This window comes from Salmo salar, chromosome 08 (genome assembly GCF_965601325.2).
Source record: "Salmo salar chromosome 08, fSalSal1, whole genome shotgun sequence".
NCBI lineage: Eukaryota > Metazoa > Chordata > Actinopteri > Salmoniformes > Salmonidae > Salmo > Salmo salar.
Genome location: NC_138298.1, coordinates 14,482,845 through 14,495,239, shown reverse-complemented (window position 1 = coordinate 14,495,239; position 12,395 = coordinate 14,482,845). Strand labels below are relative to the sequence as shown.

General features: G+C 44.6%; 1 protein-coding gene across 3 annotated transcripts in view; it reads left to right on the top strand.

The window, feature by feature from the left end:
- Positions 1 to 12,395, top strand: part of dnja1 (DnaJ homolog subfamily A member 1) — a 39,772-nt gene that overhangs the window by 25,526 nt on the left and 1,851 nt on the right. For 2 of the 3 annotated variants that reach the window (NM_001140191.1, XM_014209075.2), the window contains 1 exon segment: positions 9,895 to 9,995. The exons of the other annotated variant lie outside the window; for it this stretch is intronic. In NM_001140191.1, the coding sequence (NP_001133663.1) occupies positions 9,895 to 9,995 (101 nt within the window). 3 annotated transcript variants of the gene reach the window in all.

The window sequence follows — 12,395 nt, the reverse complement described above, 5'->3', positions numbered from 1 at the left end:
ACAAACTGATATCTTTCCGACAGATAAGACCTAAACCAGGCCAGAACTTGTCCATGTAGACCAATTTGGGTTTCCAATCTCTCCAAAAGAATGTGGTGATCAATGGTATCAAAAGCAGCACTAAGATCTAGGAGCATGAGGACAGACGCAGAACCTCGGTCTGACGTCATTAAAAGGTAATTTACCACCTTCACAAGTGCAGTCTCAGTGCTATGATGGGGTCTAAAACCAGACTGAAGCGTTTCGTGTACATTGTCTTCAGGAAGGCAGTGAGTTGCTGCGCAACAGCTTTTTCAAAATGTTTTGAGAGGAATGGAAGATTCGATATAGGCCGATAGTTTTTTATAATTTCTGGGTCAAGATTTGGCTTTTTCAAGAGAGGCTTTATTACTGCCACTTTTAGTGAGTTTGGTACACATCCGGTGGATAGAGAGCCGTTTATTATGTTCAACATAGGATGGCCAAGCACAGAAAGCAGCTCTTTCAGTAGTTCATTAATTCATCACTGCTGAAGTGAGAGCCATCCTCTCTTGGGGAATGCTGCTTTTTAGTTAACTTTGCGACAGTATCAAAAATAAATTTTGGATTGTTCTTATTTTCCTCAATTAAGTTGGAAAAATAGGATGATCGAGCAGCAGTGAGGGCTCTTCGATACTGCACGGTACTGTCTTTCCAAGCTAGTCGGAAGACTTCCAGTTTGGTGTGGCGCCATTTCCGTTCCAATTTTCTGGAAGCTTGCTTCAGAGCTCGTGTATTTTCTGTATACCAGGGAGCTAGTTTCTTATGCCAAATGTTTTTAGGGGTGCAACTGCATCTAGAGTATTGCGCTAGGTTAAATTGAGTTCCTCGGTTAGGTGGTTAACTGATTTTTGTCCTCTGACGTCCTTGGGTAGGCAGAGGGAGTCTGGAAGGGCATCAAGGAATCTTTGGGTTGTCTGAGAATTTATAGCACGACTTTTAATGCTTCTTGGTTGGGGTCTGAGCAGATTATTTGTTGCGATTGCGAACGTAATAAAATGGTGGTCCGATAGTCCAGGATTATGAGGAAAAACATTAAGATCCACAACATTTATTCCATGGGACAAAACTAGGTCCAGAGTATGACTGTGGCAGTGAGTAGGTCCAGAGACATGTTGGACAAAACCCACTGAGTCGATGATGGCTCCGAAAGCCTTTTGGAGTGGGTCTGTGGACTTTTCCATGTGAATATTAAAGTCACTAAAAATTAGAATATTATCTGTGACGACTACAAGGTCCGATAGGAATTCAGGGAACTCAGTGAGGAACGCTGCATATGGCCCAGGAGGCCTGTAAACAGTAGCTATAAAAAGTGATTGAGTAGGCTGCATAGATTTCATGACAAGAAGCTCAAAAGACGAAAACGTTTTTTTTTTTTTTTTTTGGTAAATTTAAATTTGCTATCATAAATGTTAGCAACACCTCCACCTTTGCGGAATGCGCGGGGGATATGGTCACTAGTGTAACCAGGGGGTGAGGCCTCATTTAACACAGTAAATTCATCAGGCTTAAGCCATGTTTCAGTCAGGCCAATCACATCAAGATTATGATCAGTGATTAGTTCATTGACTATAACTGCCTTTGAAGTGAGGGATCTAACATTAAGTAGTCCTATTTTGAGATGTGAGGTATCACAATCTCTTTCAATAATGGCAGGGATGGAGGAGGTCTTTATACTAGTGAGATTGCTAAAGCGAACACCGCCATCTTTAATTTTGCCCAACCTAGATCGAGGCACAGACACGGTCTCAATGGGGATAGCTGAGCTGACTACACTGACTGCTAGTGGCAGACTCCACTAAGCTGGCAGGCTGGCTAACAGCCTGCTGCCTGGCCTGCACCCTATTTCATTGTGGAGCTAGAGGAGTTAAGAGCCCTGTCTATGTTCGTAGATAAGATGAGCACCCCTCCAGCTAGGATGGAGTCTGTCACTCCTCAACAGGCCAGGCTTGGTCCTGTTTGTGGGTGAGTCCCAGAAAGAGGGCCAATTATCTACAAATTCTATCTTTTAGGAGGGGCAGAAAACAGTTTTCAACCAGCGATTGAGTTGTGAGACTCTTCTGTAGAGCTCATCACTCCCCCTAACTGGGAGGGGGCCAGAGACAATTAATCGATGCCGACACATCTTTCTAGCTGATTTACACGCTGAAGCTATGTTGCACTTGGTGACCTCTGACTGTTTCATCCTAACATCGTTGGTGCCGACGTGGATAACAATATCTCTATACTCTCTACACTCGCCAGTTTTAGCTTTAGCCAGCACCGTCTTTAGATTAGCCTTAACGTCGGTAGCCCTGCCCCCTGGTAAACAGTGTATGATCGCTGGATGATTCGTTTTTAGTCTAATACTGCGGGTAATGGAGTCGCCAATGACTAGGGTTTTCAATTTGTCAGAGCTAATGGTGAGAGGCTTCGGCGTCTCAGACCCCACAACAGGAGGAGCAGAGACCAGAGAAGTTTCGGCCTCCGACTCGCTTAATGGGGAGAACCGGTTGAAAGTTTGTCGGCTGAATAAGCGACACCGGTTGAGCATTCCTACAGCGTTTCCCTCCAGAAGCCATGAGAAAGTTGTCCGGCTGCGGGGACTGTGCGAGGGGGTTTATACTAACGTTACTATCTGTACTTACTGGTGGCACAGACGCTGTTTCATCCTTTCCTACACTGAAATTGCCCTTGCCTAACGATTGCGTCTGAAGCTGGGCTTGCAGCACAGCTATCCTCGCCGTAAGGCGATCGTTCTCCTGTATATTATAAGTACAACGACTGCAATTAGAAGGCATCGTGTTAATGTTACTTAGCTTTGGCTGTTTGAAGTCCTGACGAACCATGTCCAGATAAAACCTCCGGGGTGAAAAAGTTGAACGAAAAAAGTTGAGTGAGGGGAAAAACAAAAAATATACAGTAATGAAAAAGTAAAAACCGTGAAGTAGTCAGGTAGCAAAGTAAGATCGACAACAAAACGCACAGCAGCACGTAAACAAGTCTGCAAGTTGTGACCGGAAACAGGAAGTCCATCAGTGATCAATAGAGAAAAAGTGATATAAGTATGATAAAAGTATGAAAATAATTAATATTTTGACCTAGTTCCTATTCGACAAAACTGTATGAATAAGGCTTGAAATTACTTTTTTCTAAATATAGTATATTCAATTCATAAAACGACCAACTATAAGATTTCTCCTTCCTTACAACTGTATAATACGTATTTGAATATTTAGTGTTGGTGTGCATATTTTCTAAAGGTCTCTCTTGATCAAAATGTCTGCCCCCATCGCTGTGAACGTCTCCCAGAGCTCTAGCTTCCTGAACTCGCCTTTCATCTCATATTGATCTTGTCTATGAGTGTTTTTTTGTTTCAAATCTGAATTATTTTTGATTACTGACTATAAATCTCTCTGAATGTGCTACAGCGATGAAACCACTCTCTCCTGTGTTACGATGTAAGGATTTCAGGCATATGGTGTTAGTGTTTAATGTTGTTAGTGGCTGTGACGTAGAGTTCAGCCAGGAGTTGATGGACAGTCTGAAGAGTGAATGAAATGGTAGGAGGGACATCCCAGCTTCAAGTGGTGTCAGATTTAACATCCTGCTTTACATAGGCAAGAGACATACTCCTTCCTGTGTCTTTTAAGAACGCTCAATGCAAGCCATTTCGATCTATGGTGTCCACAGATCGATTTAAATGAAAATGTTAGTCGGAACCGGTACCAGAACCACGCAGGTCCCCTAAACTGGGGACTTTACATCTTAAATTCTGTTTGGTGCCTAATGTTTTAAGTTGGGAGCACTGTGCGTAGGTGTTTGGGGGAGAGAGAGGTGTGTGTTTGTGAGAGAGGGATATGGAGGGAGGGAGAGTGTTAACTGAAGAGTAAAGGTTTCATGCAGTGTTTTCCCCTTACTGCCACAATGACATTATAATGGCACCGGAGGGGATGGCTGACGTTTTACGGGCCTCTAACCAACTGTGCTATTTTTTTTCCCCCCCGCCGCATTTTTAAACTTATTTTTCACAAAGTTGCTGCTACCGTCTCTCATGACCGAAAAGAGCTTCTGGACATCAGAACGGCGATTACTCACCCTTGTACTGGACAAAGTTGTTTTTATTTAATGATGCTGACGCGAAGGATATACCGCTCTCCGGAGACCAGGCCCAAATCCCCGTCATTTGCGTGAAGATGGAGAAGTTTGGGGTGCCTTGTTAGGATTCGTAGGTGAGTGAGTAAATCGCCATTACCATCGGTTCTATTGGCCAACGTGCAACATCACTGGAAAACAAACTTGAGGATCTACGGTTGAGACTGTCCTACCAGCGGGACATTAGCTGCAATATCGAGGCTGAACGACGACGCGGTAATTTAGAGCTGGCTGGATTTTCTGTGCATCGGCATCTGGTAAGACGAGGGGCGGGGTGTGTGTCTATTTGTCAATAACAGCAGGTGCGCGATGTCTCATATTAAAGAAGTCTCAAGGTATTGCTCGCCTTAGGTAGAGTACCTCATGATAAGCTGTAGACCACACTATCTACAAAGAGTTCTCATCTATATTATCTGTAGCCACAAACCGATGCTGTATAAGGCCATAAGCAAACAGGAAAATGCTCATCCAGAACCTGCGCTCCTAGTGGCTGGGGACTTTATTGCAGGCAAACTTAAATCTGTTTTACCTCATTTCTACCAGCATTTCACGTGCAACCAGAAGGAAACGTGCACCTTTACTCCACACACAGAGATGCATACAAAGCTCTCCTTCGGCCTCCATTTGGCAAATCTGACCATAATTCGATCCTCCTGATTCCTGCTTACAAGCAAAAACTAAAGCAGGAACTACCAGTGACTCGCTCAATAACGGAAGTAGTCCGATGATGTGGATGCTACTCTACAGGACTGTTTTGCTAGTACAGACTGCAGTACAGTTCCGTGATTCATCCCATGGCATTGATGAGTATACCACCTCAGTCACCGGCTTCATCAATAAGTGCATTGATGACGTTGTCCCCACAGTGACCGTACGTACAGTCGTGGGCAAAAGTTTTGAGAATGACACAAATATTAATTTTCACAAAGTCTGCTGCCTCAGTTTGTATGATGGCAATTTGCATATACTCCAGAATGTTATCACGAGTGATCAGATGAATTGCAAAGTCCCTCTTTGCCATGCAAATTAACTGAATCTCCCCCCAAAAAAATTTCCACTGCATTTCAGCCCTGCCACAAAAGGACCAGCTGACATCATGTCAGTGATTCTCTCGTTAACACGGGTGTGAGTGTTGACGAGGACAAGGCTGGAGATCACTCTGTCATGCTGATTGAGTTCGAATAACAGACTGGAAGCTTCAAAAGGAGGGTGGTGCTTGGAATCATTGTTCTTCCTCTGTCAATCATGGTTACCTGCACAGAAACACGTGCCGTCATCATTGCTTTGCACAAAAAGGGCTTCACAGGCAAGGATATTGCTGCCAGTAAGATTGCACCTAAATCAACCATTTATCGGATCATCAAGAACTTCAAGGAGAGCGGTTAAATTGTTGTTTAGAAGGCTCCAGGACGCCCAAGAAAGTCCAGCAAGCGCCAGGACCGTCTCCTAAAGTTGATTCAGCTGCGGGATCGGGGCACCACCAGTACAGAGCTTGCTCAGGAATGGCAGCAGGCAGGTGTGAGTGCATCTGCACGCACAGTAAGGTGAAGACTTTTGGAGGATGGCCTGGTGTCAAGAAGGGCAGCAAAGAAGCCACTTCTCTCCAGGAAAAACATCAGGGACAGACTGATATTCTGCAAAGGGTACAGGGTTTGGACTGCTGAGGACTGGGGTAAAGTCATTTTCTCTGAATCCCCTTTTCGATGGTTTGGGGCATCCGGAAAAAAGCTTGTCCGGAGAAGACAAGGTGAGCACTACCATCAGTCCTGTGTCAGGCCGCGTGGCCAGATGGATTACCAGGGCGTGTACTCGGAAAATGCGCTGACCAACTAGTGTTGGTCAATTTCTTCAACAAATGATCAGGTCAAAATAATTATCAAGCATAGTAATGGAAAGGAAACAGACTCTTTAAGTATTAAAATACTCCTTTAGTAATACAATTGTAGGCAGAAGTTGGAACAGAGTACAGTACATAATAGCTCTCCCCAGGTTCTGCAAAATGTCTAAGACATCCTGTAACTCATATAGCCTCTCCCAGTCCTCCTTGCGTGAGTTTCCCTGGCAACAACATTTGAATAAATCTAACCTCCCCCTGAGATCAGCAATTAAAAGCTCAGAAGTGGGTTTGACCGAAACTTGACCTTTCATCACAAGTAAAGAGCCATAACAGGGTGAACGAGTCCAAGCATCTTCCGACAGGTGGCTGTTTTCATTAGGCCTGCGGTAGCCTTGTGTTCTCAGAAACCAGTTGTATTCTCAGAACCTCAGATAGCCAGGTGGGTCCCAGATACGTACTGTAGACGGTTTCTGACGTACTGTAGAGGTTTCTGTCTTCTGATAGTCTGAAGGGCACAACATTCAAAACAGGTTTTAACACGCATAGCTTACAGTTTCATAACACAATTTATTAACCCTTTAACCTGTTGGGGATAGGGGGCAGTATTTGCACGGCCGGATAAAAAACGTACCCGATTTAATCTGGTTACTACTCCTGCCCAGTAACTAGAATATGCATATCATTATTGGCTTTGGATAGAAAACACCCTAAAGTTTCTAAAACTGTTTGAATGGTGTCTGTGAGTATAACAGAACTCATATGGCAGGCAAAAACCTGAGAAGATTCCTTACAGGAAGTGGCCTGTCTGACAAGTTCTTGTTCTTCTTGGCTCTGTTTATTGAAAACTGAGGATCTTTGCTGTAACGTGACACTTCCTACGGCTCCCATAGGCTCTCAGAAGGCGGGAAAAAGCTGAATGATGTAATTCCAGCCTCTGGCTGAAAAACATTAGCGCGTTTGGATAGTGGCCGGTCAGAGTACCATCAGACTGAGGCTCGTGCACGAGTCGACCCCATGTTTTATTTTCTTTCGTCTTTGAACGTAAACACGCTTTCCCGGTCGGAATATTATCGCTTTTTTTACGAGAAAAATTGCATAAAAATTGATTTTAAACAGCGGTTGACATGCTTCGAAGTATGGTAATGGGATATTTAGAATTCTTTTGTCACGAAATGCGTCGTGCGCGTCACCCTTCTTTACAATTCGGATAGTGTCTTGAACGCACGAACAAAACAGAGGATATTTGAACATAACTATGGATTATTTTGAACCAAACCAACATTTGTTATTGAAGTAGAAGTCCTGGGAGTGCATTCTGACGAAGAACAGCAAAGGTAATAACATTTTTCTTATAGTAAATCTGACTTTGGTCAGGGCTAAACTTGGTGGGTGTCTAAATAGCTAGCCCTGTGATGCCGGGCTATCTACTCAGAATATTGCAAAATGTGCTTTCACCGAAAAGCTATTTTAAAATCGGACATAGCGAGTGCAGAGGACTTCTGTATCTATAATTCTTAAAATAATTATGTTTTTGTGAACGTTTATCGTGAGTAATTTAGTAAATTCACCGGAAGTTTGCAGGGGGTATGCTAGTTCTGAACGTCACATGCTAATGTAAAAAGCTGGTTTTTGATATAAATATGAACTTGATTGAACAAAACATGCATGTATTGTATAACATAATGTCCTAGGGTTGTCATCTGATGAAGATCATCAAAGGTTAGTGCTGCATTTAGCTGTGGTTTGGGTTTATGTGACATTATATGCTAGCTTGAAAAATGGGTGTCTGATTATTTCTGGCTGGGTACTCTGCTGACATAATCTAATGTTTTGCTTTCGTTGTAAAGCCTTTTTGAAATCGGACAGTGTGGTTAGATTAACGAGAGTCTTGTCTTTAAAATGGTGTAAAATAGTCATATGTTTGAGAAATTGAAGTAATAGCATTTCTAAGGTATTTGAATAACCCGCCACGGGATTCAACTGGCTGTTGAGTAGGTGGGACGATTTCGTCCCGCCGACCCTAGAGAGGTTAAAGGGTATGAGGCCTTGGTATAACCCTCTTCAATGACATTTTCAACCTCTCCCTGACCGAGTCTGTAATACCCACATGTTTCAAGGAGACCACCATAGACCCTGTGCACAAGAATGCAAATATAACCTGCCTAAATGACTACCGCCTCGTAGCACTCACGTATGTAGCCATAAAGTGCTTTGAAAGGCTGGTCATGGCTCACATCAACACCATCATCCTTGAAACCCTAGACCCAATCCAATTTACATACCGCCCCAACAGATCCACAGATGACGCAATCGCACTCCACACTGCCCTTTCCCACCTGGACGAAAGGAACACCTATGTGAGAATGCTGTTCATTGACTACAGCTCAGCGTTCAACACAATAGTGCCCTCAGAGCTCATCACTAAGCTAAGGACCCTGGGACTAAACGCCTCCCTCTGCAACTGGATCCTGGACTTCCTGATGGGCCGCCCTCAAGTGGTAAGGGTAGGCAAAAACACATCTGCCACACCGATCCTCAACAGGGGGCCCCTCAGGGGTGTGTGCTTAGTCCCCTCCTGTACTCCCTGTTCACCCACGACTGCGTGGCCAAGCATCCAACACCATTAAGTTTGCTGACGACGCAACAGTGGTAGGCCAACCTATCCCTCAATGTGAGCAAGACAAAGGAGATGATCATGGACTTCAGGAAAAGGAGGGCCGAACAGGCCCCTTTTAAAATCGACAGGGCTGTAGTGGTACGGGTTGAGGGTTTCAAGTTCCTTGGTGTTCACATCACCAGCAAACTATTATGGTCCAAACACACCAAGACAGTCATGAAGAGGGCCTTTTCCCCCTCAGGAGACTGAAAAGATTTGGCATGGGTCCCCAGATCCTCAAAGTTCTACAGCTTGCGCCATGACCGGTTGCATCACCGCCTGGTATGGCAACTGCTCGGCGTCCGTAAGGCACTACAGAGGGTAGTGCGTACAGCCCAATACATCACTGGGGCCAAGCTTCCTGCCATCCAGGACCTATATACGAGGCGGTGTCAGAGAAATGACAAAAAAATTATCAGACTCCAGTCACCCAAGTCGGACTGTTCTCTCTGCTACCGCATGGCAAGCTGTACCGGAGCGCCAAGTCTAGGTCCAAAAGGCTTAACAGCTTCTACCCCCAAACTATAAGACTGCTGAACAATTAATCAAATGGCCACCTGGACTATTTACATTGGCCACCCCTTGTTTTTACACTACTGCTACTCGCTGTTTATTATCTATGCATAGTCACTTTACCCCTACCTACATGTACAAACTACCGCGACTAACCTGTACCTCTGCACATTGACTCAGAACCGGTACTCCCTGTATATAGCCTCGTTATGGACATGTAATTTTATTGTTTATTTATTTTCTGTTTTATTTAGTAAATATTTTCTTAACTCTATTTCTTGAACTGCATTGTTGCTTAAGGGCTTGTAAGTAAGCATTTCACGCTAAGGTCTACACCTGTTGTATTTGGCGCATGTGACAAATAATATTAGATTTTATTTGACATGCACATCATTATGCATGTACAGTATATTCCTTCCTCCCATTGCTCCAGCCAGATTAGAGGTAGGCCTTTGCAAATATGAGATAATCAGACAGTCTACGCAGTATTCTATTATGCAGTGAACGGTGTGAAGTTAATTCTTTATGTGTTGTATTGATTAGAAGTGTGAATATCAGTGACAGGGTTTTTGGGTAGCGCATAATGTTTAGAAAATGGGAACAAGTGTCCAGGGGGCGAACAGGAGGCTTAGGCCACTCAGAATCTTTTCCCAATGGTATCGCGATACTACTCGGTTTAGTAAAATGTTGGTATTGTGACCGCACCAGTTGATAGTTTAGTTTTTTACCTTTGCAGGGGAATTGATCAAACCTGGCGACAAGAAGTGTGTCCTGAATGAGGGGATGCCCATACACCGCCGGCCGTTTGAAAAGGGACGCCTCATTATCCTCTTTTCGGTAAAACACACACACACCATTCAGGACTTGATACTGTAGATGTTGAACTATTTAGTATTTATTCTGAACAAAATATAAACATAACATGTAAAGTGTTGGTCCCATGTTTCATGAGCTGAAATACAAGTTCCCAGAAATGTTCCATACACACAAAGCTTGTTTCTCAAATTTTGTGCACAAATTTGTTTACATTCCTGTTAACATTTCTCATTTGCCACGATAATCTATCCACCTGATAGGTGTGGCATATCAAGAAGCATGATCTTTACATAGGTGCACCTTGTGCTGGGGACAATATAAGCCCACTAAAATATGCAGTTGTCACCACACAATGCCACAGATGTCTCAAGTTTTGAGGGAGCGTGCAATTGGCATGGGGACTGCAGGAATGTCCACCAAAGCTATTGCCAGAGAATTGAATGTTAATTTCTCTACCATAAGCCACCTCCAACCTCATTTTAGAGAATGTGGCAGTACTTCCAACTGGCCCTCACAACCGCAGGTGTAACCACGCCAGCCCAGGACCTCCACATCCAGCTTCTTCACATGTGGGATTGTCTGAGACCAGCCACCCGGACAGCTGATGAAACTGGGTTTGCACAACTGAAGAATTTCTGCACAAACTGTCAGAAACTGTCTCAGTGAAGCTCATCTGCATGCTCATCATCCTCACCAGTGTGTGTGTGTATATAAACTGAGCAAAAAAAGAAACGTCCTCTCACTGTCAACTGTTTATTTTCAGCAAACTTAACATGTGTAAATATTTGTATGAACATAAGTTTCAACAACTGAGACATAAACTGAACAATTTCCACAGACATGTGACTAACAGCAATGGAATAATGTGTCCCTGAACAAACAGGGGGGTCAAAATCAAAAGTAACAGTCAGTATCTGGTGTGGCCACCAGCTGCATTAAGTACTGCAGTGTATCTCCTCATGGACTGCACCAGATTAGCCAGTTCTTGCTTTGAAATGTTACCCAACTCTTCCACCAAGGCACCTGCTAGTTCCCAGACATGTCTGGGGGAAATGGCCCTAGCCCTCACCCTCCGATCCAACAGGTCCCAGAGGTGCTAAATGGGATTTAGATCCGGCCTCTTCGCTGGCCATGGCAGAACACTGACATTTCTGTCACGCACAGAATGAGCAGTATGGCTGGTGGCATTGTCATGCTGGAGGGTCATGTCAGGATGAGTCTGCAGGAAGGGTACCACATGAGGCAGGAGGATGTCTTCCTTGTAATGCACAGCATTGAGATTGCCTGCAATGACAACAAGCTGTCTGATGATGCTGTGACACACCGCCCCAGACCATGACAGACCCTCCACCTCCAAATCGATCCTGCTCCAGAGTACAGGCCTTGGTGTAACGCTCATTCCTTCGACGATAAACGCAAATCCGACCATCACCCCTGGTGAGACAAAACCACGACTCGTCAGTGAAGAGCACTTTTTGCCAGTCCTGTCTGGTCCAGCGACGGTGGGTTTGTGCCCATAGGCGACGTTGTTGCCGGTGAGGACCTGCCTTACAACAGGCCTACAAGCCCTCTGTCCAGCCTTTCTGTCTATTCAAATCAAATTGATTTATATAGCCCTTCTTACATCAGCTGATATCTCAAAGTGCTGTACAGAAACCCAGCCTAAAACGCCAAACAGCAAGCAATGCAGGTGTAGAAGCACGGTAGCTAGGAAAAACTCTCTAGGAAGGCCAAAACCTAGGAAGAAACCTAGAGACGAGCCAGGCTATGAGGGGTGGCCAGTCCTCTTCTGGCTGTGCTGGGTGAGATAACAGAACATGGCCAAGATGTTCAAATGTTCATAAATGACCAGCATGGTCAAATAATAATCACAGTAGTTGTCGAGGGTGCAACAAATCAGCACCTCAAGAGTAAATGTCAGTTGGCTTTTCATAGCCGATCATTGAGAGTATCTCTACCGCTCCTGCTGTCTCTATAGAGTTGAAAACAGCAGGTTTGGGACAGGTAGCACGTCCGGTGAACAGGTCAGGGTTTCAATCCCAGTGTTGCGGACAGTCTGAGCATTGATGGAGGGATTGTGCGTTCCTGGTGTAACTCGGGCAGTTGTTGTTGCCATCTTGTACCTGTCCCGCAGGTGTGATGTTCAGATGTACCGATCCTGTGCAGGTGTTGTTACACGTGGTCTGCCCCTGCGAGGACGATCAGCTGTCCGTCCTGTCTCCCTGTAGCGCTATCTTAGGCGTCTCACAGTAAGGACATTGCAATTTATTGCCCTGGCCACATCTGCAGTCCTCATGCTTCCTTGCAGCATGCCTAAGGCACTTTCACGCAGATGAGCAGGGACCCTGGGGATCTTTCTTTTGGTGTTTTTCAGAGTCTTCATTAATTTTTTATGGTTCATTGAACAAGCATGGGAAACAG